The sequence below is a fragment of the Centroberyx affinis genome, unplaced genomic scaffold (assembly GCF_046629955.1).
Source record: "Centroberyx affinis isolate AG114_WGS23_722 - 3 ecotype Tasmania unplaced genomic scaffold, CSIRO-AGI_Caff_v1 ptg008562l_1, whole genome shotgun sequence".
In the NCBI taxonomy this organism is placed as follows: Eukaryota; Metazoa; Chordata; class Actinopteri; order Beryciformes; family Berycidae; genus Centroberyx; species Centroberyx affinis.
The window spans coordinates 1-27,500 of NW_027284236.1; the positions used below are offsets into that span (position 1 = coordinate 1).

General features: G+C 41.4%; 1 protein-coding gene across 1 annotated transcript in view; it reads left to right on the forward strand.

Moving 5' to 3' along the window:
• Nucleotides 1–3,587: 3,587 nt before the first annotated feature.
• Nucleotides 3,588–27,500, forward strand: part of LOC139640187 (receptor-type tyrosine-protein phosphatase zeta-like) — a gene marked incomplete at its 5' end in the record, with an annotated part of 29,509 nt that continues 5,596 nt past the window's right edge. The window contains 4 exons of the mRNA XM_071514360.1: nt 3,588–3,656; nt 15,944–16,123; nt 19,533–19,684; nt 20,707–20,802. Coding sequence (XP_071370461.1) covers nt 3,588–3,656; nt 15,944–16,123; nt 19,533–19,684; nt 20,707–20,802 — 497 coding nt within the window. The remainder of the gene's footprint in view (nt 3,657–15,943; nt 16,124–19,532; nt 19,685–20,706; nt 20,803–27,500) is intronic.

Consider the following 27,500-nt stretch of genomic DNA (forward strand, 5'->3'; position numbering starts at 1 on the left):
CCATTCAAACTCTGGTGACCAAGTAACGGCACCGAGTCTCTATGAAAACGGGAGTCTCAGTCCGCTTCCAAGAGAACTGTGGTGTGGTTCATTACAAGTTAGAACGTATTTGTACCAACAACACGAAACGGCCCAAAACATCTGGTTGTTTGTTGTCGTTCGACTGTTGATCCATATGGTTTTATGGGTATAAGGATGGATGTTGACATAGGCGCCTGAGCAATGGAGCAAGTGGAGCAAATGCATCCCCATTATTCAATTAGGGGGAGCAAAGTTATGGTTTTGCTACCCCACTTTTTGTCTTTTTAAAAATAAACTTATCATCATACAGTCCCCGCAATCAGGTGATTGCGGGTGATCAAACATGTTTAATATTATCGGAAGGTAGGTGCACTCTCTCCAGCACCAAACAGGAAGCAGCAAACTGGGTAGTTACTTTGGTAACGGACGAAAAAACTCCTCAGATACCGTCACACACACATGATAGACGGTGAATTAACAGTGTTATGAGTCAGTGTTTAATTCGGCGTGTATCTGATCCCCCAACCAGCACTTATTTCAGTGAGAAATCTCATTTTTGAAACGGTTCGCCTCTCATTCCCACGGTCTTCTCCCACTAAAATAGCGCAGCTAACCAACGGAGGCTGGTAGCGAGTTGAGGCCACAAAATCCAAAATGTAAAGTTTGTACGGAAATACAGTTTATCTTTATGGATTATATTGATGCCAAATTGACAAGAAGACTGTCTACATATGACGCCTTTTATCTTGTGTTTCTAGAGTAATGTGTTTTTACGGACACGTAAGGAATTGTTAATATGTCATATTTCTTAAAGGGAGTTTGGCGTAATATTTTCCCCGGAGCACGCAGGGAGCTTCAAACTGCTAATATGTGTATTTTTTTAACGTTTTGTCACCACTACAGAAAGTAGTGCAGGTGGCTGTTTCTTGACATAATCCAAGAGGTTAGGTGGTGTAGAAATGCAGGAAATTTGTTTTAAATTACAATTTTTTTTCTGGGGGAGGACCACCAGACCCCCCCGCCAATTATGTATCTTTCCAAGTTTTCTCCCCCATTTTAAAACATAACCAGGTGCCCATGGATGTTGACATCTGATAGCCAGCAGTTCCTCATGCTTGGAAAGCCTAGAATAACAAAATGAACTGAGGGCAAACTGCAGTCTGGACTGACGCTCATATTCAAAGTTTTATTCATGTGTTCCTGGTATATTTAATTGTGGCCCCATCCTTAGTTGTTTGGTCGGAAAACATAATATTCTTTCTGTGCGTGTTCGTCCGCTTAGAGGAAGAGACGTCAACAAATTTCTTGGATTCCATGCTTTGGCGCTTGTAAACACACACACACCTCATTACATCACTGTGTTTCATGTTCATGTTAATTTGAATACTATTCATTGTTTTGGCTCCTGAACACACTGTGTCTCGTGTTATTGAGGTGAAGAGGCGTCTGGAGCTTCAGCCCTCAGGCCTCTGACTGCAGCTCATTACTGAGACAGATGCTGTTTTAATGATCTCACCTCCCAACATCACACTGTGTTTCTTATTATATTCAGAACTGTGACCGGAGCATTCTGGTTAGTTGGCGAGGAAGGTGGCAAGGGAGGGACCTAGGAAGGTAGGTAGGTAGGTAGAAAGGCAGGTAAGGTGGTAGTTAGGGAGGGAGATACGTAGGTGAGGAGGTAGGGAGGAAGGTAAAGAGGTAGGAAGACAAGTAAGGGGGTAGATAGGGAGATAGGTGGGGGGGGTGTAAGGAACCCAAGGAGGTTGGAAGGTAGGTGAGGAGAGAGGTAGTTAGGGAGGTGAGAAGGTAGGAGGGTAGGGAGGTAGGATGCTCAGTAAGGACCTAGGTTGGCAGGGAGGAAGGTAGGGAGGTAGGAAGGAAGAGAGGGAGGGTAGAGGGTCCTATAAGTCCAGGTAGGGTCCAATAGAGGTAGGTAGGGAGGAAGGTAGGTTGGGACCTAGGTAGGTAGATAGGGAGGTAATGAAGTAGGTAGGGAGGTAGGTAAGGAGGTAGGTGGGTAGGTAGGAAAGTATAGAGGTAGCTATGTAGGGAGGTAGGAAGGTAGATGGGGACCTAGGGGGGTAGGGAGGTAGGAAGCTCAGTAACGACCTAGGTAGGAAAGAAGGTATGTAGGGAGGGAGGTAGGAACATAGATAGGGACCTAGGTAGGCATATAGAGATGTAGGGAAGTAGGTGGTGAGGTACGTAAAGAGGTAGGTAGGTAGCTGAGTAAGGACCTAGCTAGGAAAGGAGGTAGGTAGTGAGGGAGGGAGGTAGGAAGGTAGATAGGGACCTAGGTAGGTAAATAGGGAGGTAGGTAGTGAGGTAGGTAAAGAGGTAGGTATGTAGGTAGGAAAGTATAGAGGTATGTAGGTAGGGACCTAGGTAGGTAAGGAGGTAAGGAGGTTTGATTTGCTCAGTGCTGAAGCAGGTGAAGTGATTAAAAAAACAATCCCAGCCAAATACCTGAAACCAAATAAAAACTCAACATGACAAACAAAAGCCCAGTTCGCACGGGACTAGTATTACCTGGGGACCTCAGGTCATTTGTAATAATTGTGGAAGTCGTCTGTGATCTTAATCTCGTGTGAATCTGCCATGTCCGTAATTTGTAAAGTAAAAATTCCACCGCAAATTACCTACCATATTTCAAACAAACACAGAGGTCATGTGATAATATAAGTTGGGGTCATATTTTTTTTTTTTAAAGGTTTTTTGTTGATGTTACGCAGAGCCTTGACATCATATCCAGGGGATAATGTCAGTAAATTCAAGTAAAATACAGACTTCACTTATCCCCCGAATGCACCGCACGAAACACAGAAGGAGGGGGGGGGATTTCTAAATCACATGAGGTCCCCAGGTAATACTAGTCCCGTGTGAATAGGGCTAAAGTCAGTTTTGTTTGTTAAATGACTTAGTTAAATGGTATTTCAGTGTGTGTGTGTGTGTGTGTGTGTGTGTGTGTGTCAGGTAAACCGCAGCCTCTGTTGGTGTGTGTGGTTGGTTTGGCAGAAGTTCACTTCAGTCTCTCTAATTACAGTGCTGACTTGGCATTACGCAACAAAACCAACGGATCACATCAAACCAAACTGCTAATCTGTAATAACACACCGACCGACTGTTGAACCATAAAAACCATTAAGTCGTATTAATGTGTTTTATAGTTTTTCAATCCATTACAGGATCTTTCTCTCAGCCCCTAAAGCACCAAAACCTTTTAATTTAACCCGGAGCCTGCTGTCATTTACCTTCTACTCACTGTCTTCCCCTTGGCAGGATTAATTTTAAATCGCTTATTTAATCAAGTAGATAGAAAGATAGAGAGATATTAGAAGATAAGACGAAACTATTTATCGCTGTGGGAAAATTAGGTCGGTGCAGCAGCAAATGGGATTAAAGGGAGTTATAGGATCCAGCAGGAAAAAGAAAAAAAGACATTGGGAATATAATATCCACACAGTAATATAATAGATGATCTGGTATGAACTTGTCTCTCTCTCTCTCTCTCTCTCTCTCTCTCTCTCTCTCTCTCTCTCTCTCTCTCTCTCTCTCTCTCTCTGCAGTGGAGGTGGAGGGATACGGATACAGGAACCAGCGCAAGTTCTCCGAAGACATCGACTGGTCGTACGCAGGTGAGAGAAGAGACTCGGCTCTCTGACGAGTCTCAGTACACAGCGGCTCATACCTGTCAACGTTCGGCTTTGAAAATAAGGGAGATTTTCCGGGACCCCCACCTGACCATAATTTTTACATTATGAAAGGTGTTTCATCTCTCGGGTCCAGAGATCTAATGACAAGGTGCCTTCACTGCCTGTCCTGCTGTAATCTCAGAGCAAAAAGGATTGGCTTAACTAGTTCAACAAATGGATGTTTCCCAACATACTTCTGGTCAGGAATGGGAAAATAGTCTCCCAAGTTAAATAGTCTATGGATCTAACCGAAACAACTTGATTGGACCAATTAGGATTCTGTATAACTGTAAAAATAAAAGAGGGAAATACGGGAGATTTACGGGGAAAATTATCAAATGGGATCACAGCAGGAGAGGAGGTGAAAATACAGGAGAAACCCAGGAAAATGGGAGAGTTGACAGATCTGCAGTGGCTGCTGTCTCCTCCTGCAGCTTCATCCTGTTCAGGTCACACACAGTTCAGTTATTAAGGAGAGTGAAACATTCTGCTGTTGTCCAGACAGGACTGATGACGATGATGAGTTCAACTCAGCTGAAGCCTGCGTCTGTTCTGTAGAAGCTAGCGGTGAACACAGAGACGACGGTCCGACTGAAAGATAAACAGAGTTCACCTGGGGGAGCGTTGGGATGACTGGAGGTTTCCAGATCGGTTTCTGATTGAGTTTATACTGTAGAGTCTGTTTCTTCGTTATGAGCAAAGCTTCCTGTTCCTCTGCCTCGCCGCCATGTTGACGCTCAGAACAAACCAACACACACACACACACACACACACACACACACACACATCTATCAGCAATAATAAAATTAGCAGGTTAGCAGGTGTTGGTGCTGGGTGGAGTCAGGTCAGGTCAGGGTCAGGAGATGGTTCATCGCCTCCTGACTCTTCAGGTGTGTGTTGGAGAGTGTTTGCTTTCCCCTGATGCATTTCTGTTCTGCTTCATATCAAAACTAATGCTGTGTGCTGATGCTGTGTGTGTGTGTGTCTGTGTGTGTTTATACGGTGTATGTGTGTGTGTATGTGTGTGTTGATGCTGTGTGTGTGTGTTGATGCTGTGTGTGTGTGTGTCTGTGTGTGTTTATACGGTGTATGTGTGTGTGTATGTGTGTGTTGATGCTGTGTGTGTGTGTGTGTGTGTTGATGCTGTGTGTGTGTGTGTGTGTGTGTGTGTGTGTGTGTGACCTGTTGTCCAAAGCTCCACAGGCGCTGAGGAGAGACTTTAATGTTCCTGCTTTGATGTGAATGAATAGATACTGACCTGAGAGCAGCGTGTGAAGTGTGTGTGTTTACATGTGTTTACGTGTGTGTATGTCTGTTTACGTGTGTGTGTGTGTGTGTGTGTGTGCTTGTGTGTGTGGGTGCACTCTACTTCAAAGAACAGGCTCATTGATTGTAAATGAAAGTGGAGTTTGTTTGAGTTTGAGTGTTTGTGTGTCAGATGAACATAACGGTTTGAAGCGTTCTCTTCATCTGAGCGACTCATCTTCTAGACCAGAGGTTCTCAACCTGGGGGCCGGGACCCACCAGGGGGTCGTGAGATGGGATAGGAAAAAACAAACTTACTATCATGTTTATTTTTTCAGATTTTTCTCTGTTTTTTTCTTTTTCCTTGTGAAATACTGAATAGTTTTATACTGAATAATGAATCAAATCATCATCAGTCATTCTGTGGTTGAGGTCAGAGAGGCGGGGCTTGAGACGGGAAGGCTGCCGGTTAAAATCCTGGAATCTGGATTCAGCAAATTAGGAAAAATGTCTTAGATTATTTTTGTGCGACCCTGCTGCTGCGTTCCTGATAAACTGAAGCTTAAAGGAATAGTTCACCCAAAAATGAAAATCCTGTCATCATCTACTCCCCCTCATGCCAAATGAAACACAGGTGAAATTTGTTAGTCCATATAACACACAGGGAGGCTGCAGCACAACTTGGTAGCAGCCTTCTCCAAAACAACTGAAGTCAATGGGGACCTGTTCTTTAGAGCTCCAAAACAACAACAGCCAAACAATCACACTGTGAATAGAAAGACCTAGACACCATTATTTGTTGCAGATCGATCAGCTGTAGTTCAGATTTGCACTAAATGATGGTGTAAATATACTGTAGGTCTTTGTGGAACTCTGAAGAACTGGTCCCCACTGACTTCAGTTGTTTTGGAGAAGGCTGCTATGGAGTTGTGCTGCAGCCTCCCTGTGTGTTATATGGACAAACTTCACCTGTGTTTCACCTGGCATGAGGGGGAGGAGATGAGGACAGAACTTTCATTTTTGGGTGAACTATTCCTTTAATCGTTCAGCCTTCATGCTCCTCAGTCTCCTCCCTCAAAGTGGATCAATGACCCACCTGGCCACACATCACACATCCCCCTCACCAGGTTAGCAACAGTAAATGATGGCTGTCCTGTTTACCTGCTGCTAACCTGACTGAGTGACTCCACTGTCCAGGCAGCCACACACTCAGTAGCTAGATGGAAGCTGGCAGTAAACTGCTGATGTTTCAGAGAACCGGAGATCTGGATTTTAATGTTAACTAAATGTTGATGTTTTCGGGTCGTCCGTCTGTCCCATTCTCATGAACACGATATCTCAGGAACGCCTTGAGTGAATTTCTTCAAATTTGGCACAAACGTCCACTTGGACTCAAGGATGAACTGATTAGAATTTGGTGGTCAAAGGTCAAAGGTCACTGTGACCTCACAAAAGACGTTTTTGGCCATAACTCAAGAATTCATACGCTAATTATATTAAAATTTCACACAAATGTCTATTAGGATTAAATGATGAAGTGATGACATTTTATATCCAAAAGTTCAAAAGGAAGTTCAAAGGTCAACTTCACTGTGACATCATAATGTTTTGCTTACCACTGTAGCTGAGAAAACCATCTTGGGTCATTCTACAAAAACGGTGGAAGTGCTGTCACTTACTTTTGCAGACACCAAAATCCTTTAAGTTGACCTAATAATCACATTAATTATATATCTTCAATAAATAAAGACTGTCCTTGCAATGATAAAACAAAGTTTATTGGCGGAGGCATACAACCGTGAGGCGATTATTTCTAGTTACACTTGTTGGAGGTTCAGTCCACAACACAGAAACTTTTGAGCATGTTTTCAATCTGTTTAAACAGTGTGGTTTGGTCTCAGTTAAGCTCACTGACTCCCATACGGACCATACTCTTCAATATGGACGACCGTCTTCTTTTCCCCAGACGGGGGCGTGGCCCTGGCTGAGCTCGCCGGAGGAGGAGGTGCCGCTCGAAGTTTCCAGCATCACTGACGGATGGATTTCCTCTCGTTCAGCCCAGACATATTTCTTAGATTGAAAATAAACTGATATTTGCTCATGAAAATGTTAAATGTCAAAACGTCCGTGCACAGCCGCTTGTAACGAGGTGCTGGTCGGTCACAGGAATACAAAACAATCCATATAAAGAAATGATCCAGCAGCACTGTGAGGCTTTGCTGAAAATCACATCACATCTTTATTTTTCTTACAGCATTTACAAATTGTCTTGTAAAAGGAGCGAACAGCGTGTTTCACTTCCTCAGGTTCCCTTATTGATTGCACCAATAATACATCACAGGCTCGGGTCCAAATGGCATGAGTTGAATCCACATCACATGATCACACTGTCAAGTACAATGAACCTATAGGCCTAAATGTTACTGAGGGGATCTTGTGTGTGTGGGTTTGTGCGTCCACAGCTAACCTCCAGCAGACCTCCAGCAGCTCTCCTCAGCAGCGTCTTCTTTAGAAACCGCTGTGATTTTCCGGTGTCGGTCACATGAAAATCTTCTGAGAAATCTGAGAATTACGAAAAACGGCCAATTTAAAAATATAATTTAGGAAAACATTCAGGCGTTGCAGCCCTTCTCCTCAGAATCATCTGAATCTTGTCCAATTTTACCCCCATGGTCTCATTTTAGGATTTGCATGTGAATATGCCCCTCCCCCCCCTCCCCCCCTCCCCTCCTCCCCTCCCCCCTCTTCCTCCCTCATTACCAGCGATGCATTTGATCTTCCTGAATCAGAAGAGGTTTTTGGCATGCTGGCTTGGTATTGTGTGGAGAGAGCATGGCATGGCGGAGGTGAAAACCTTTTCTCCTCAGCTCTCGTTTCTTATCCCCTTCATCCTCTGTCATCATCATCATCATCATTCTGGAGTCACAGGAATATTTGTATTGACCTCTGACCCTTCACCTCCTTACTTTTTGCACCTGAAAAAAAAATGACTTGACTGAACGTTAGAACGGGAAAGATGCTGATTGAAGTGATTTAACATAGGAATCCTGACGGGGTGTGTGTGTGTGTGTGTGTGTGTGTGTGTGTGTGTGTGTGTGTGTGAATGAATGAATGAATAAAATGTATTTGCATGCCTTGTCTTGCGACCCGTCCCTTTTAGAATTATAAGACACAAGCAACATAATTAAATACAATCATGAGCCAGAAATATAATAAAAATCAGATATATGTTCTCTTTATGCGCTTTATCCCGTGCTTTCTCTAGATAGCCGGCAAATGCGACTATCCAAGAGCCATTTGTGTGTGTGTGTGTGTGTGTGTGTCTGTGTGTGTGTGTGTGTGTGTGTGTGTGTGTGTGTGTTATGTCATTTCCATTCTGTGTCTCTCCCTCCTCCCCCACCCTATCATCCTCTCACTGTCTTATGTCTTCCCTCATCCCCCCATCCCTGCCAGCCTGAATCTGGGTGAAGCGGTGTGTGTGTGTGTGTGTGTGTGTGTGTGTGTGTGGGAGGGGGGGGGGGGGGGGGGGGGGGGGGGGGGTGCTGGCACTCACAATGAGGCTGTTATCGGGCCCAGTGGATGAGAAGGAGGATGGGGGGGGGGGGCAGATACAGGGTATTGTTCCCCCGGCCTGTTGCCCCGATGCCTAAGCCGCCCTGCTGATACCCCGACTCTTCTGCCACTTGACTTGGGTTCTGGTGACTTGGGACTTGACTCTGACTTGTACTCTGATGACTTGAAAAGGTTTCTAAAGTCTTGACTTGAGATCTTGTGTTTGTGTAAATGACTTAGATTGAAAGTGATGAGATTTGTTCCAGCAGACGACTGAATTTAAATTCTGTTTTCTGAATTTGTATGGAATGATTGAATTTATTGAAGTTGAAACTGATTATAGAAATCAAACTCATGATGCTCTTACCAAGTTTTTATCCTATTAAAACCATATTGCATTGAAAAGTCCTAGATATTTAGTTTTCTTTAAGATATTAAATTGATACTGGACTCTTGATTTGTTCTGACTTGACTTGCTGTTCTACATTTAGACTTGAGACTTGACATTAATGACATGGACTTGACTTTCCTCGCTCTGAGCTGTGCTTCCTTTCATCCTTATTTCCTTGCTTCCTAAACCTCACTGGCAAGCAGTTGTGGAAAGTAACTAAGTACATTTACTCAAGTACTGTACTTAAGCACAATTTTGAGATACTTGTACTTTACTTGAGTATTTCCATTTGATGCCACTTTATACTTCCACTCTACTACATTTCAGAGGGAAATATTGTACTTTCTACTCCACTACATTTATTTGACAGCTTTAGTTACTTTTCAGATGGAGATTTGACACAATGGATAATATAACAAGCTTTTAAAATACAACACATTGTTAAAGATGAAACCAGTGGTTTCCAACCTTTTTGGCTTTTGACGTCTTACAAAAAGCAGTGTGTAGTCGGGTCACATTTCAGATGTCTATGAGTTGTTAACAGCTCCACCAAATAGTGATTTTTCCCTCTAAACCTCACATGGTTTCATTTCAATAAATGTTCAAATGATCCAATATTTCAGCAAAAATCAAAGATTAGAGAAAAAGCCCAAAAACTGAAAACAGATTTGTGTATCAGAACTTTGTTTTTTCTTCTTTCCTCTCCCATTAATCATCTCACGACCCCTCAGATTTATCTGGTGACCCTTTAGAGGGGCCGACCCCCTAGGTTGGGAACCACTGGACTAAACTAGCTAACTGTATATAAAGTAGTTCAAACTAGCTCCACCTCCAGCAGCTACAACAGTAACATGCTGCTTACACACTGATGCTTCAGTATTAATAATCTAATGATGTCATATATAATAAAATATCAGTCAGAGGGACCAAACCACTACTTTTACTTTAATACTTTAACTACATTTTGCTGCTAATACTTATGTACTTTTACTTAAATAGGATTTTTCATGCAGGACTTATACTTGTAATGGAGTATTTTTTACATTGCTGTATTGGTACTTTTACTGAAGTAAAGGATCAGAGTACTTCTTCCACCACTGAGCAAGATAAGACAGAAACTCTCCTCCTGTCAGCCTGCTGTCCAGCTCAGTATGAACAGACTCTCCGCTCCTTTTCAACTGGAAGAAAAGGAGCTTAAACACACTGTATGTTTGCTTTTCCTAGCTTTTATCTCCAGTGTGCTCATCGCATTTACGGTAAATGAGTCACACGGACGCACTAAACGCCCCGCAGGCGGTTCGAGGACGGATTACTCCAACAACAGCAGTGGGAGAATGGTGTTTTTTTTTCCTGGGGGCGGTGTGCGATGTGTTCAGGCAGGAAAACACACGACCGGTTAGAGATTTATAAGGTGGAGTCTGAGTTTGAGTTCATCCTGGGAGTAATTACCTGAGTCCCGGCCTGCAGGAGGGACGCCGCCGGCCTCACACTGCATTCCTTACTTTTACATTTTGAGGCGTTTCAGCTGATGCTCTTATCCAGAATGACAGGTGCAACAGTCGGATACGCTTCAGTTCCTAGATTGCCAACATTACAAGCCACCAAATAGCAAGGAAGTCGAGGGTCAGAGCCGTGAGCCTGCTCTCCTGAAATGTGGTGAAATGATCATCATCTCTTAAAATGCAAATAGGTTCACAGTGCAGGAAAAGAGAGAGAAATCTGTTTCTCCAGCTGGAACAACCCGGTCTCACGGCAATTTGTGAAATAGTCATGAAATTTAATCTATCGATTCATGTTCATGGACACGATTTTTCCATTTTTTTCTGTCAGTCGGGACTCAGGAAGTAGTGTGACATTGAAATAAACGGTGGTCAGTCAGGGTGTTGTGGTCGGGGGGGTGGATGGGTGAATACGTTTTTTCTTCGATGCCGACGACCGGGGTTCGATTCCCAGCGTGTTCAAAGTACATTTCAACCGTAAGCCACATTTACATTTTTAACAAACATTTTTCATATTTAACCATGACCAAACCATTTCTCTAACCTTAACCAAGTTGTTTTAGTTGCCTAAACATAACTGTAACACAAGTAGTTTTATTTGCCAAAACTTACGTTTTCAAATTGGTGGTGGAGGCACGTTTTTTAGGTCGTGTTCATTTCACGAAAAAAATGCCAAAATCGTGTCCATGTACACAAATCAATAGATAAAAATTTTGTGACTATTTCACGAACTGCCGTGAGACCGTGTTGGCAGGAAGGATCAGCTGGAGGAGACAGGACTAGACACAGGAACAGGTGGAAATGTCCAGTCCAGTTCCTGCTGTTGGACCAGAATCCTTTACTGGAGGAGGAACCTGAACTGAACTGGATTCTGTCAGAAACATGGAGGCTGAGCTTCAGAGTTTGTGCTCATTTGTCTGTGTTGGAGCCAGTTAGCTGACAGCGGATGGGATGGATCTGATATTTGTGTCTCTAGTATGATTGTTTATGGTGGAGGATGGCTAGGGAAAGACATAAGAGCCAGGGAGAAAAAAGTAAAAGTTTTTTTTCTTTGCATCCCTGGTATCATGTTGTGGAGTGGGACAGAAAAGCAGTACATGCCAGCCAAGGACTTAGTTTACCTTTACTGTCATTTAAAAAACATTATCTAAAATCGTAATTTTCTTAAAACAAGTGAAGAAATCTGTCAGTGAGGTTTGATCATTTCTCTTGTTTCCAATGCAAATCAACTTGTTTCAAGAATTCAGTAGAATCAAGAGTCATTTTCTTGACAGCAGTGCAGTGATCTGCTTTATTCTGACTGGTTTCAACAGACTGACACTCATTTCTAGAAAACTCCTGAAACGAGTGAAGCTGCATTATCTCTCCTCACTGCAGAATGTTTCTCTTGGTTTAAGAAAAATATGATCTGAAGGCTGAACATGAGACTAGATGACTCGTTCAGATGGATTTTTTTGTGTGTGTGCTTTTTTCTTTTTTCTGATAAATCATTTTATAAGTTTAGGTGGCAGATTTTTCAAATGGTGAATCTCTGATGTTGAAATGAAACTCGCAAAATTCACCCTGTCCTCTTCGTAGGTTGGCCGTGTTTTTAGCCATGAGCGTGAGCAAAACAGATGAGATGGCAAAGTGTGTGTGTGTGTGTGTGTTTGTGTGAGTCAGCCTGCCATTGACATGCTAATAGCAGTCCTGACCCAGAAGCCTGTCTGACCTGGTTCAGGCTCTTTGTCCTCTGGCAGAAGATTCCTCCCATATGTGAAGCTGCAGTCTGAAGCACCTGAGCAGCATCCAGCGGCTCTCCTGCACACCGACACACCAGCTGGCCCACACACACACACCGAGACACATAATTACCACTGTGCTGGAAAATAGCTTGAAACATTTGCAGAATAATGAGGAGAGTGCACTTTACTCTGAGCACTTGAGTCATTTGAGTCTAATTTTGAGTCGTCTTTCAACAAGGAAGAAGTTTGACAGAACAGACTCAAAGTCTGCATTCACACTACAGGCCTTAAAGGAATAGTTCACCCAAAAATGAAAATTCTGTCATTATCTACTCACCGTCATGCCACTTGAAACTCAGGTTGAGTTTGTTAGTCCATAAAACAATCCTGGAGCTTCCGAGCACGACTTCCAAAAACAGCTGAAGTCTTTTCTTTAGAGTTCTGAAAAGATAAAAAAAAGAACAAAAATATTGATAAAATGACTCCACGCAGCTCTTGAAGCATAATCCAAGTCTGCTGGAGCCAAGTAAGTGGAAAAGACTGATATTTACGCCATTATTTAGCGCAAATCGCTCAATTCCGATTTCTTGCTCAGATCAGATTTTTACGTCTTACCTTCGTGTTTGAAAAGTGACTGACATCAGTTTGACCGGACCTCTACTGTGAGGTCCGGTCAAGTTTCTTTAAAAGGGATCACATACAATAAAAACATAAACCTCCAAGAAGTCTGATGCATTGTACAGAGATGTAACTAAACAGCTAATTTTCATCCCCAGTCTCTGGGCAGGTGAACAAAAGGACAATATAAAAATCCACATGAACTCTGATCTGAGCGCTCAGACTCGGGTCGCACTGCAGTTTACCAGATTTGTATCAGATCTAGGAGCAGATACCAATATGTTGCCCAAATATGATCTAAAACTAGAAGGGCACTCAGAGAGCACAGACCTCCACCAAGGTTTGTGCTTCGTGAGTCGGATCCGGATCCGCTCCAAAATTTAGCATCTTTGAGTATCTAGAAAAGCGCTCAACAAATATAATGTATTATTATTATTATTATTAATTTAATGGGTTCTTCCTTGGCCCATGCTACACCCTTCCACCAAGTTTCATGAAAATCGGGCCAGTAGTTTTCCCGTAATCCTGCTAACAGACAAACAGACAAACAAACAAACGGCATCGAATACATAACCTCCTTGGCGGAGTTAAAGATCAGATTCCAGGTGTTTTTTGTTGTTCACACGGCTCTGAAAGAATCAGATCTGTGTCACATTGTAGGCAAAAAAAAAAAAAAACACATTCGGGCCACTTAAACCTGTAGTGTGAAGGCAGCCAAATTACCAGAAAGCCAGGCTGAGCAGAAGCACATGTGATCTGCAGGTCAGAGGTCAGATGGTGCACATGAGAAATCCACCAAGGTGACGCCCACTCTTACAACATGACTGATAAAACATTAAATTAAAACAAATGTCTCTACTTTTTAAAGGACAGTGAGTAAGTTCTTGATAAAATACAGATCATCCTTTTGGAGACTGGATCCTATTTTAGTGATACTGACTGACTGACTGACAAACTTCTGCTAATGATTTTGTTTTTCCAAAATGGATTCACAGCATTTTGAAAAGGAATTCTTTTAATCTTAACAACTATTGACTTCTTGAGCTGCAGCTCCGCCCCCTTCTTTCTTACAACTTTAATCTGATTGGTTGAATATGTTTTATCATTGTCTCTGCATCCCAAAAAAATCACTCTGAGATAAAACCAAAATATAATTTAAGATATACTGTAATTTTGGGTGTTTTTATAGTTATTGTTATAATGGGAACACAAACATTCAATTTACTTACAACATTTAAATCTTTTTATCTTTCTAGTTATGCCTCTAGATGTGAATGGGTCTTCAGATGCAGGATGGCAGTTTCCGAGCCTCTATCTGCTGAAATGTGACTGTTGGCAGTTACATGTCACTCTGACTGAAGACAGTAACTGTGAGCAGATGTTAACAAATCCATATAAAGTTATTACACAGGCTGCAGTCAAAGCTTGAGGAAATATGAGCAGAGCAGGCAGTTCTCCAGTCTGACTTCACATTACTGTTCCAATATGAAGCGAAACAAAAAGCCGACATGTAGAGCGAGGCTGTAGATCAACCTGACGTGAACATGAGCTGAGGATGGATCTGATTGGAGGTTTGAGTTGAAACTGACCCAGCAGTGAAGGATGGACTCCTCTGGGTTTGTGTTCCTGGCTCTAACTCTCTCCATACTGTATTTCTTCCATCCATCATGTCAGCCGTGTGGTCTCTCCCTCTTTCTAACCCTCTTTGAAAACAAAGAGGAAACATGCACAGTCTTTGGTTTAGCAGAAGGCTGCAGGCTGTATTTTTGGAAGGTCTGGTTGAACAAAAGTTGTAAGAGAGGGAGAAACATTTTGTGCTGATATCTAGCGGAGCCAAAGTGCAGCAGAACAGCTGGAGGTGGTTAGCTTGTTAGCTTGGTGGCTTATTAGCCTGTAAGCTAGCCCTCCCAGAGCAGCACACCTGCAGCTGGTCAGAGAGAGAAGTCTGGACTCCAGGCTTCCCACAGCTTGAAGGGAGAAGGGAAAGATTAAAAAGGACGAGGGGGTTTGACAGCACTGACTGGTGGAAACACAAAGAGAAATTCCCAGAGTGTTTGTTTCCAAAGCAATCGTTGTGGAAGCAGGAGTTTCTCAAATGCTGCGTTTGTTTCACATCTAATTTACTGTAAATCTGGGAAAAACCCTGTGAAGACCAGCACTGACTCTCAGCCACTATAATGACTCTCTGTGAATGAAATAGTGCCTAACATTAGTCAACCAGCTCTTGAATCAAGTCTGTTTGTGTCAGCTGTGGTCACCGGCCCCTGACAGGTGCTCAGCACCATGTGGCTCTGATAGGCTAGGTAGCATCTCTAGGGAGGAAGTCAAAAGTTTCCAGTTGAACCGTCTCGTTCGGGTCGGACACAGAGGAAACGTCCTTTAAACTCTGCCAAAAGACCATTGGCACTAACTTGAATGATCTTGGCCATGTTTATCGAGTTAGAGCCACTCAGAGGGCAAAGGTCATTCTGGCAGAACCTCATCACCCTCTTCATGCTGAGTTTCGACTCCTGCCATCAGGGAGGAGGGACACTTTCCCTAGGAGGGCCAAGTCCAACAGATATTTGAGATCATTTGTCCGGTCAGCTGTTGGGTTTTTAAACAAGCTGTAGGCCTAGCTGCTATTGCACACACACTTTAACAAAGGACAGATGGACTGTTAGTGCTTTATATCTCATTGCAACTTTATTATGATGACATCTACTGTATGTTATATGTATTTATGTCTTTTGTTTATTTATTTTATGATGTGTATTGGTTGTGTTGACTACTGTTTGCAAACCAAATTGCCCCTCTGGGACAATAAAGGCTGTCCAATCCAATCCAAAGGTTCCTTGTTTTGGCTGATTTTGAAGGAAGCGTACAGCGGTTAACTCCAGTCACATGACCCTGCCTATAGTGACAGTATTTATTTCTCTGCTATCTACAGTCAAACCTTATTAGGAAGCTTCCTTCCCAATGAGACAGAGCCGCCGTCTTTATCTGATCCACCACTGGAAAGAGATCCAAACTACGTGATGAAGTATTTCAGCTGAGGAGGGAGTGGCTGATATCATACCAGCAGTATCTGTTCTTCTAATGACAGGGATTATCTTGAAGATTGCGCTTTAGTTACATGAAACATCCGTTTAGTTACGTAAAATGCTTTTCTACAGTATAACACTGTATCTGAACACTTTCCACCCTCTCTCTGCCTGTCAGGAACGCTAAACCAAAACAACTGGGCCAAGAAGTTTCCGTCCTGCAGCAACGCCAAGCAGTCGCCCATCAACATCGAGGAGGACCTGGCCCAGGTGAAGCTGCAGTACCAGAAGCTGAGGTTCGACGGCTGGGAGGCGCCGACCTCCGACGGGACGACCATCAAGAACGACGGGAAGACGGGTGAGAAGCCGCTGATCGCCTCCTAATGTGAAGATGGGAGGAGGACCGTGATGTTTAGATGCATCTGTCCAGCCTTCTACCATTCCAACAGTCACTTCCTTTCCTTCCTTCCTTCTCTTCCCCTCCCTGCTCCCTTTGTCCCTTCCTTCCTTCCTTTCTATCTATCCCAAAGTGTTGACTTACAATGACAGTTTGGCCCAGATAGATAATGAAAGATAAGACTGTTTCACATCGAGTGGCGTGCCTATTGTAAAGGATCCAGTTACCAGTTTCTAGTTTGAGAGAGTTGAGGTCCTTTTATATATTTCCTCTCTCTAAGTGGCATGAAACACAATAGCCTACAGTGAGCATTCAGGCTAATTGTTAAGTGAAACTGTAGACTAGAGGGATCCTGCCGCGCCTCAGGAGGCTTTGAACAGGTCCGGAGCTTCTTAGCAACGGGACTCTCCGCAAAATAATAAGCACACTGTTGTATTTGTTGTTTGGTAGCCAATGGCACCAAAGGCAAGTATTTACTGAGTTGTTTAGTGGACAGTTTGAACAGGAGTGAGGCCCGCGGCACCTGGTAAAAGGCACAGGCCAGGGTTCCTACGCAGGTCTGGAAAGTCTGGAAAAGTATTAAAAATGAATTTGATCATTTCCAGGTCTTGAATAGTTTGGGAATTTGAAAAAATGTCTGGAAAAGTATGGAAAATGTTGCGGTTCAGGTCCGATACACACATAATTCTAGCTTTTATGTTGTTGTAGAGCCACTTTAGAGCTGCAACGATTAATCGATTAATCGATTAGTTGTCAACTATTAAATTAATCGCCAACTATTTTGATAATCGATTAATCAGTTTGAGTATTTTTTTAAGAAAAATAAGTCAAAATTCATTTGAGGACGTCATCTTGGGCTTTGGGAAACACTGATCCACATTTTTCACCATTTTCTGACATTTTATAGACCAAACAACTAATCGATTAATCGAGAAAAATAATCGACAGATTAATCGACAATGAAAATAATCGTTAGTTGCAGCCCTAACCCACTTTGAGTCCACAGTTTTTGTTGATGTGCAGAATAATGTTCAGATAGAGGGACGCTCTTATTACCCAGCCGCTGTCAGCATGCATTATATCAAATACCCACCAAAATCAAATCTGGTCAAGAACATAGGGTCTGGGAAAAATATGGAATTTTAAAATGGAAAGCGTGTAGGAACCCTGCCAATCATCTCACATATTCTGATGTTTGTCGCTGTGAAGAACAATCTTCATCTATACAGTGATATGACCTAGTTAGCAGGGGCAAGATGTCTATCTGCGTAAATCATATTGAACACCAGACAAAATCTCCAAAACAAATCAAATCAAGGATCAAGGAATTTTTTAATTGAAAATGTGTAGGAACCCTGACAGGCTGCCGGCCGCACAGGAGCTTTATCCTTCACTCTGAGTGTCAGGAGGTTATTTAGCCACAAAGAGAAGATTTCACTTCAGGAAAGAGGTGGTAGCTGCAGCTTGAGGATCGGTTCATGACTTAGAAATAGAGCAAACAGACAGTTCAGCTCTACTGAACCTTCATCAGAGTCAGGGACAGACGGAGCCAATGGGAACGTCCTCAGTGGCTGGCTTCAATCAAGTCCTCTGCTGGAGAGGAAAGGATCAGTGTTGTGACACCGCAGAAACAGATGTGCAAAATAAACTGAACAAAAATATAAAAGCAACATGCAACAATTTTCAGGATTTTACTTGGTTACTGTTCATATGAGAAAATCATTTGAGAGAAACTCTGGGCAAAGGAGAAATGCTCAGTAACAGTGATGTAAACAAACTTGTACAGAAGATTAGAGAAAAATAAGCTTTTTATGGAAAATTAATGAGATACTTTAATTTGGGAAACATGGGACCAAAACTTTACATGTTGCATTAATATTTTTGTTCATACAAATACAAATACACACAAATACACAAATACAAAATATACAAAATGCCAGTCACAAAGAAAGATAATAAGTTGCAGTTTACAATAATTATCCCTGGATTTGACAAAGCAACATTGAAATGTCAGTCTGTTTGCACTGCATCTCTTTCTAGAAGCATTAATCTTATATTTGCTGTGAATTGCTCAGTGTTTCAGTCAAGACCATTGCAATCGAGATCAAAACAAGACAGTAACAGTATTAAAAACCTTTTGATGTAGCTATATAAGTAATTAAATACAATAACAGTCTCTTTTCCACTCAGTATGAGGTCTTAGTATAAAACACAGGTATAGAACAATATAAAACGGAGAGCTGTGTGGTTGATATTGTGGTTGATTATAATTTTTTACTTTTTTGGGAACAGATTTAAAGGTGCTATGTGTATGTATCATTTTGACATCAATTAATCATTTAATCAGTTTAGAGACATTAGTGTAATTACCGTAAACAGAAGATTTCCTCTGCATTGTGAGCTGCCAGCTCAGATCTGGAGGGAAATCTGCTGGATTGCTTTACGGCACAAAACAGGAAGTGTTTTTACTTTGCAACTCATCCACGACTTTACTCCAGTTCTACTGTTTCAACTGCAGAGTTTCAACTTGACGTTAGCTGAGTGTCTTTGGACAGGAAGCAACGGGATTAATGGGAAATGTAGTCTTACTTTGGGAAACACAAAATGCTGCATGTAGCAGAAGCAGCTGCAGGTCCTGAAGGCCTGGTCCAAGTCTGTGAACAGCTGCTTTTGGTGTAAAACAACAAATTAAAGCAAATGATGGCAGCTAGTTTTTTAAAGTAAATAACTCCAGTTCTTAAGACAAAATGCCAACACTTTTCAGATTGAATCCTCTATATTTTAGAGATACTGAAATACTTTTGGATATACCACAGTTATTAAATGATCTCTTCAATGTTACTGGTTTTCACATATAAGATTCAAGATTCAATACTTCATTGCCGTATCAACAGAGTTGATTGGAATTTGTCTTAGTGAGCTCACTTAAACACAGACAAGTACATAGCACCACTCACTTAAAAAACACATAATACATTCAAAAAAGAAAGTATAAAACAGATAGATAACACCCAAGCCATAAAATAATCATAAAAGGATAAAACAAATGGGTAGAATAAAATAAACTCCAACACATAAGAACACCATGGGTAAAACACATTAGCACCTGTAGAGGAATTAGCAGCAACATAAAACAACCCACTAGATAAAGTGCTTCAAGTGCGTAAGTAAGTGCATAATAAAAAAATAAAATAAAAAAAATCGGTCTTATTGCACAGTTATTTAGTTTAGAGTGTTAAGGAGGTGGACAGCTTCTGGATATGTGCTATTCTGGAATCTGGATGTTCTGGTCTTAACACTTCTAAGTAATAATAATGTACCTAAATATAATGTACCTCGGTGTGTCTGTCTGTGTCTTGTCTCTCCTCAGTGGCGGTGAATGTAGACGGAGAGTTCTACCTCAGCGGAGGAGGACTGAGGTCAAAGTTCAAGGTGGGGCGGATCACCTTCCACTGGGGGCGCTGCAACGCCTCGCTAGAGGGCTCCGAACACAGTCTGGACGGGGTCAAATACCCGCTGGAGGTAAGACCGCTTAGAGTCTGATGTTAGACGCATTATAAATCACTCTGTTTAAGAGCAGCAGCTAACTGCCTTAAAGGGGGGGGTATCCTAGGATGTGGCGATTCTTAGTATTTCTGGTGATTTTGGTTCTTGGAGGTGTGAAGTAATCACAGTGAAAAAAAATCATGTTACTCTGCCGTTTCCCCACAGTCACCAACTATAAAACTCGCCCCCTTGTACAAGCCAGTCAGATTTTGCTCCAGTGTCTATGTAGACACTGGACTGTCTGAAATTGACCAATCAGCGCTAAGAGGAGGGCGGGCCTTCTAGAATGGCCAGCCAATCAGAGCAGTAGCTCATTAGCATAAGAAGCTGCTTATGTAAAACAACCTATTTCCTTGTAGGTGGGAAACAAACACTGGGAAGTGAACAGCTAAAGCTATAACTAAACGATTTTTACTGAAAAAAACTTAACAGATGTATTTTATAGACACCAGGTAATTATATAAAATTGCTGAAAAAGCAAAAGATACCCCTCCTTTAAATGTAAAAGGCAGCGTGTGTAGAGAGGACAAGAGTGTCCTACTCAAGTAGAAGCACTGTTACCTTGCTGATATTTTTCTTAAGTAGACGTAAAAGTTCTGGTGTAAAGATCTCCTTCAGTAAAGTAAAAAGTGTGTGATTTAAAATGTCAAAAGTTCCTGAGTTCCTCTTTAGAACAGAGAACGTTGTCAGCTGTGATCTTTTCCATGTGATTCTAACAGGAGAGAGGACAGAGTTCACACTAGATTCTTTTCACTGGAAACATTAGAAATGAGAAAATAAAGTGCAGAAACAAAGTAAAGTCAGATTCCTCTTCTCACTGTGAATGGATCCACAGTTTGTCAGTTTACGTCGATCCGGTTTCTGTTGCTGATGGAGAGACACACAATCTGTTCTGTGATGGATGGATTTAAAATGGACTGAATGTAATTAGTTACTTGTAATGTAAAGTAATGTAAAGACTCATTGGACTTGCTGATGTGTGTGTTTCTCTCCTCCAGATGCAGATCTACTGTTACGAAGCGCATCGCTTTGACTCTTTAGACAAAGCCATCCAGGAGGGAGGCAGGATCACAGCGCTCGCCGTGCTGTTTGAGGTGTGTGTGTGTGTGTGTGTGTGTGTGTGTGTGTGTGTGTGTGTGTGTGTGTGTGTGTGTGTGTTCTGGGTCAGGATCAGGACTGGACTTTGAAAGTGGTTTGGTGTTAGCTGGTTTCCTTCCTGCTGCTGTGTGAAGTCATGTTGTCTCCGGCTGCGTTGGCGTGTCTGAGCCGTCAGAGGCTCGAACCTCAGCTGAGCATCAGATCTGTGTGTGTGTGTGTGTGTGTGTGTGTGTGTGTGTGTGTGTGTGTGTGTGTGTGTGTGTGTGTGTGTGTGTGTGTTGGAGGACTGTGTGGAGAGCCTGGTGGGAAATCACCTGCTGCCAACAGACAAACGGTGGTAAATGTTGTTTCTCTGCTCTGTCAGCCGCTCTGGGAAGGGAACCAGGCCGGAGTTTGGTTCAGTCAGATCCAGCAGAGTTCTGCTGTCAGCTGGAGAAGACGAGTACCATGAACCTGCTGAGACTCGGTTTGACTCGAATGTCGTCCTAGTCCTGATCTTCACACTGAACGTCCATCTGGTTAGATCAGTGATTCTCAACCTTTTTCATATCAAGGACCCCTAGTTTAGTCCACATCAGAGCCACAGACCCCCATGTGATGAGATTTTGTCTCTTGGACCCAAATCTGAGAATATTTTTATTGTCAGATTTGATTTTGTCCAGAACTCCATGACTGTCTGTATTGTAGGTAGAGAGATAACAGAGAAACTATGACTACTTCTTGTAAATTAAATAATGGTGAAGTTTAACAATTCATCAGTTTGCTGGGGACCCCCTGGAACCCCCTCAAGGACCCCGGTGGTCCCCAGACCCCACGTTGAGAACCACTGGGTTAGATGATAGATGATAAATTATTTCCTTTAGTCTCATTAGCTGTTTTCTGTGTGTGGGGGGGGTTGATTTTCTCCAAACCAATCACTAGTGACCGACGTATCGGCCGCTCTGACATCACTTCAGTCACATGATGCTGCAGCCAGTCAGCCTCTACATGGTTAGCAGACATTTACCAGCTGGCCAAGATTGTCCGACAACCTGTTGGTTCAGGAGGAGATTTCAACAAATCTCTTCTACCGAAATGCAGATGAAGAACAGCTGCACGAATGGTTCAAACTTTAGTCCCGCCCACAAAGGCTCTGATTGGCTCGATTGTTTCTCAGAGCGAGAACAAGCTGCTGACGAGGGAAACAGCAGACTCTCTGAAGAGTGGAGGACCGAGACTCAGGAGTCTGGAAGCAGGTTAATGTTGTGTGTGGGAGGCGATACAGGTCTTGACCGCACTGACATGGCCTCCTGAGTTAAATTTGTTAAATAAGAGGAAATGCAGCCTGTTGTTTGGGCAAAAGAAGAAGATGGAGCCTTGTTGTTTTGTTTTATTTTAATTCGAGCGTCAGAAACACCGGAGCTCAGGCAGGAGCCTCCGAGACTGAAGGCTGAAATGCCAAAACAAGATCAGGTTCAGTCCCTAGATCACCTAGACACAGCAAACAGCCAAAAGGAAGGAGGTCAAAGGTCAGGGCCATTAGTGCCATTACAATATTACTGTAGCCCACAGAACCGTCATGTCAGAGTGAATGCTGGGAAAATAAATAGAGTAAGAGCTGAAGAGAGAGATGTAACAGATATTTTTTAAAGAGCAAGTAAAGTGAGTAGAGAGGGAAAATCATAATAATAATACATAATACATAATAATATTGAGGATGGATTTCGGTATTGTGACCTGAGGAATTCTTTGTTTGAAAAAATGCAAGAGAAAAATTTCAAAAATTCAGATTCAGGTCTTGTGAAGGTGATTTGTTAAAATGGCTTTCAAAGAACAAGTTTATATTCTGGAAAAGAAGACAAAAGTACCTGAAGTATGTGTAAATACTGTAATCATATGGATATAAAGCTTGATTTGTTGACTCTATGGGTCGACTTGTTGGACTGTATGTGATGTCCTGTGTGGGCTGGGCTCCTAACTGGTGCATGACACTTAAATAAATCAGAACAAAACAATATATTCATACATACATATTTTACGAATTATTTATTAATCTGCATGGGGAAGTTAGTGAATGAACGGGAGGGAAGATTTTTCCATCAAAGAAACACACCTACTTCAGTTTCTGTGTTTGGGTTTGTTGAACAGATTTTCCCCCACATGATTTCCACCCCCCCTCCTGCCCCTCCTTAAAGGGGGTGGGGGGGGGATGGGGGTGGGGGGGGGGGGCATCATGGTGGAACTGATTACCCAGCATCAGCCATCAGGTTTAACAAGAGAGATTAGAGCGAGTTAGACATGGAAGACAGAGCATCAGGCTTCAGGCATGTTGGGATGATGTTAGAGAGCGTTGTCATGGCAACAGGGAATAATCAGAGTCAGAGGTCGTCCCGTAACTGACTCACAGGTTTGATCCCCCACAGCAGCCGGTGTGTGTGTGTGTGTGTGTGTCCTGTCTGATGCTGCTTCACTTCACAGTTGAAAGTCAGAAATTCCCAGATGGCAGATTTTTATTCCAGAGACCAGGAGAGAAAAACCTGCAGCTGGTTTTCTTTGGTCTGAACCGAAATCTCCTCTGTTTTACTTTTATATTTCGTTCCTTTAGGTTCATACCGCCCAATCACAAGCCAACCAGGGCTTGTAAATAAAAGTCACATGACTCTCAGCCAGAGGTGGAAAGTAACTAAGTACATTTACTCGAATACTGTACTTAAGTACAATTTTGAGGTACTTTGAGTATTACCATTTTATGCATACTTCTACTCCACTACATTTCAGAGGGAAATATTGTACTTTTTACTCCACTACCTTTATTTGATAACTTAAGTTACTAGTTACTTTGCAGATTCAGATTATTAATACAAAATATAATCATCTAATAAATTGTGATGTATTATTATAGATTACTGTAAGATACCCAGCAGTATATAAAGTAGTGGAAATCAGCCCCACCTTTTCCAGCTGCAACATTAAAGTGATGCTTACACATTAATGCATCAATAATTATAATTCAATAATATAATACATACTGTATTATTCTGAAATGGGCCATTCTGCATAATGAGTACTTTTACTTTTGTTGCTTTAAGTACATTTTGATGCTAATACTTTTGTACTTTTACTAACATTTTGTGCAGGACTTCTATTTGTAACAGAGTATTTTCTCTCTAGACTTAAGTGTGAGTTTATTTCACGTGTATTTATTTATGAATTTTGTCTTTTGTTGTTTTATTCCAGCTGTAATATTTAGCTGAATGCACACTCATAGAGCTGCAACGATCAATTGATATTTTGATAATCGATTAATCGGTTTGAGTAATTTTTTAAGAAAAATAAGTCAAAATTCTCTGATTCCAGCTTCTTAAATGTGAATATTTTCTGGTTTCTTTGCTCCTCTATGACAGTAAACTGAATGTCTTTGGGTTGTGGACAAAACAAGACATTTGAGGACGTCATCTTGGGCTTTGGGAAACACTGATCCACATTTTTCACCATTTTCTGACATTTTATAGACCAAACAACTAATCGATTAATCGAGAAAATAATCAACAGATTAATCGACAATGAAAATAATCATTATTTGCAGCCCTTCACACTCAGAACTTCCAGTAGTTGCAGCAATTTGACATTTCTGTCAACAATATTTAACCGTTCAGACTGAAAACGGCACTTCAGGTTTACCGCCTGCTGGTTCAGACGGTGAGAGCTGGCTGCCGTCCAGCTGATCTCCTGTCAGACTGGTTTAGGGATGAACACCCGGCTCGGCGTTGACAGGTGAAATATTTTGGATCTGATATCAAAGGCGGTCGAGTGTTTTTCTCCAGATATTCTGCTGATTACTTCCAGGCTTTTATTATGTCAATACACACTGCAGGTTTCCTCTGCCTCCCACATCAGTCTGGATGAATAAATCTGGTCTAAACCGGTCTGACAACTCCAGCTGAAGACAAATTATCTCTTAATGTTTTACGCTGCTGCTTTTATGTGACTGAGACTGTTCTGTGTTTCTTGAAGCTGTTTCTTGGTCAGATCTGCCAAGACTTTTTAAATCTCAGTCAGGCTCAGCTGGTTAAATGAAGGTGAAATAAAAGCAGTGGTGGAAGAAGTACTGAGATGTTTTACTTCAGTAAAAGTATCAATACAACAATGTAAAGATACTCCATTACAAGTAAAAGTCCTGCATTCAAAATCTTACTTAAGTAAAAGTACATAAGTATCGGCAGCAAAATGTACTTAGAGTATCAAAGTAAACGTACTCATTATGCAAACTGTCCACATTTAGAGAGTTATATTTTTCATAAATTATTGGAATATTAATACTGATTTATTGACATACATGTACATGTAAGCAGCATTTTAAAGTTGTCAACGTGAAGCTAATCTTAACAATTTAGCTATACTTTTGGGTAGTCTAATCTATAACAATGCTACTTTATAGTTATTTTATAAAGATGATCAAATGTTTTAAATATAAAATATTGATCTGAAAAGTAACTAGTAACTATAGCTGTGAAATAAATGTAATGGAATAGAAAGTACAAAATTTCCCTCTAAAATGTAGTGGAGTATAAGTACAAAGTAGCATAAAATGGAAATACTCATAAAGCACAAGTAGCTCAAAATTGTACTTAAGTACAGTACTTGAGTAAATGTACTTAGTTACTTTCCACCTCTGAATAAAAGCGAATTAAAAAGTGGAACCTGGAACACATTTTCATATCTGGACTCTGATGAGTTGATCTTCCTCCTCCTCTCTCCATGTGTGGATGTGGAAGATAACTGATAGAGCAGGAGGCTTTTCAGCTGCTCCCAGTGTTCCACTATTGTCTTTCACTACTGTGGACATACACACACACACACACACACACACACACACACAGACACACACACACACAGACAAAAGACGCATCCGGGCTGCTGAGCTGTTGTGAGCTGACGGCCTGACACACCCGTTGTGTTTCAGAAGCTTCATGTTTGCTCATCTTCTGTCACGTGAGTCGAGGAGCTGAAGGTCATATTTACTAAGAGGAGTGATGATTATACCGACTGCAGCTTTTACCAACCGATTCATTAAGACCATTATGCAAATCAAGTCAGTCACAGTTTTCCACTTGGTGCAGTTTGAGTCCTGAGTGTGAAACATGCAGCTGTTTAACAGACAGACAAACTCTCCACTGATGTTCTCTTGTCTCCAGACCTATCATCAGTGGTGGAAGAAGTATTCAGATCTTTGACTTAAGTAAAAGTAGAAATACCACAGTGTAAAAATACTTTGTTACAAGTAAAAGTCCTGCATTCAAAATCTTACGTAAGTCAAAGTACAAAAGTATTAGCATCAAAATATACTTAAAGTAGCAAAAGTAAAAGTAGTCATTATGCAGAATGGCCCATTTCAGAATCATATATATCATGTTGTTGGACTATAATTATTGATGCATTAATGTGTTCATCACTTTAATGTTGCAGCTGGTAAAGGTGGAGATAATTTTAATTACTTTATATACTGCTAGGTAGCTTAACCTATAAAAATATATCATAATTTATTAGTTGATTTATAATTTGTATTGATAATCTAAATCTGCAAAGTAACTAGTAACTAAAGCTGTCAAATAAATGTAGTGGAGTAGAAAGTACAATATTTCCCTCTGAAATGTAGTGGAGTAGAAGTATAAAGTAGCATGAAATGGAAATACTCAAGTAAAGTACAAGTACCTCAAAACTGTAATTAAGTACAGTACTTGAGTAAATGCACTTAGTTACTTTCCACCACTGTCTGTCATCTTATTTCATGATATTTTCAGTCAGATTCTCTCACTGCACTGGCAGATAATCTGCTGGTTTCAATACATTTCACTTGATTCATGCCAATATGACTTCTTTCAAGAAATCATCATAAAACAATGAAGAAAATCTGGAAACTTTCTCCAAGACAATTTCACTTTTACCAAGTAAATGAAACGTTACAAAGTTACATTCTCCTGAAAGTCACATTTGTTGAAACCAGTAAAATGATCTGCCAGTGCAGTGAGATGATTTCACACAAAAAATCCTAAAATAATCTTGATAAATCTGGACACAAGAGAAAATAGCTGAACAAGTCTGTCAGTAGTTGCGGTGTGATTCCCCAGCAGGCCGGCAGCTGACGGGTTGCCAGGTTTGACAGAGTCAGGTTGGTGTGACTCCTCTTGGTCCGAGGCTCCAGCTTGATTTTATTTCATCATGCAGTGTTGATACACACTGAGACTGTGATCTGTCATTTCTTTGAGTCTCATCCTCTGACAGCTGAAACACATCAGCAGCAGCGTCGCTCTCTCAGGCTCAGAAGTTAGAAAACACTCAAGTCGTCTTGTGAATAATACTTATGGATGGAGAAAGATGCATTAAACACACAGTAACGTTCATATAGGTTGAAGAAAACAAATGAGAAGAGCAAAGATTCAAATGGAGTTGCTTGGGTTAGTGATAACAAGAGAGGCTGAGTGAATTAAATATTATATTAAATATGTGGCTGGAAAACTGTCTCTACGAACCAGTAATCCCTTAAAATAACCTTATACATTTTCATTCATTTACATTGAATCACCGCTTAATTCATGCAAAATCTCCTTAAAATGACTTATTATTAATAGAGGAGATCCCATAGAAACCTCCTTAAACACCTCCTTAATCCTGACTCCTTACTTTCTAATTTAATGTAAAATTCAGGGAGACAGGA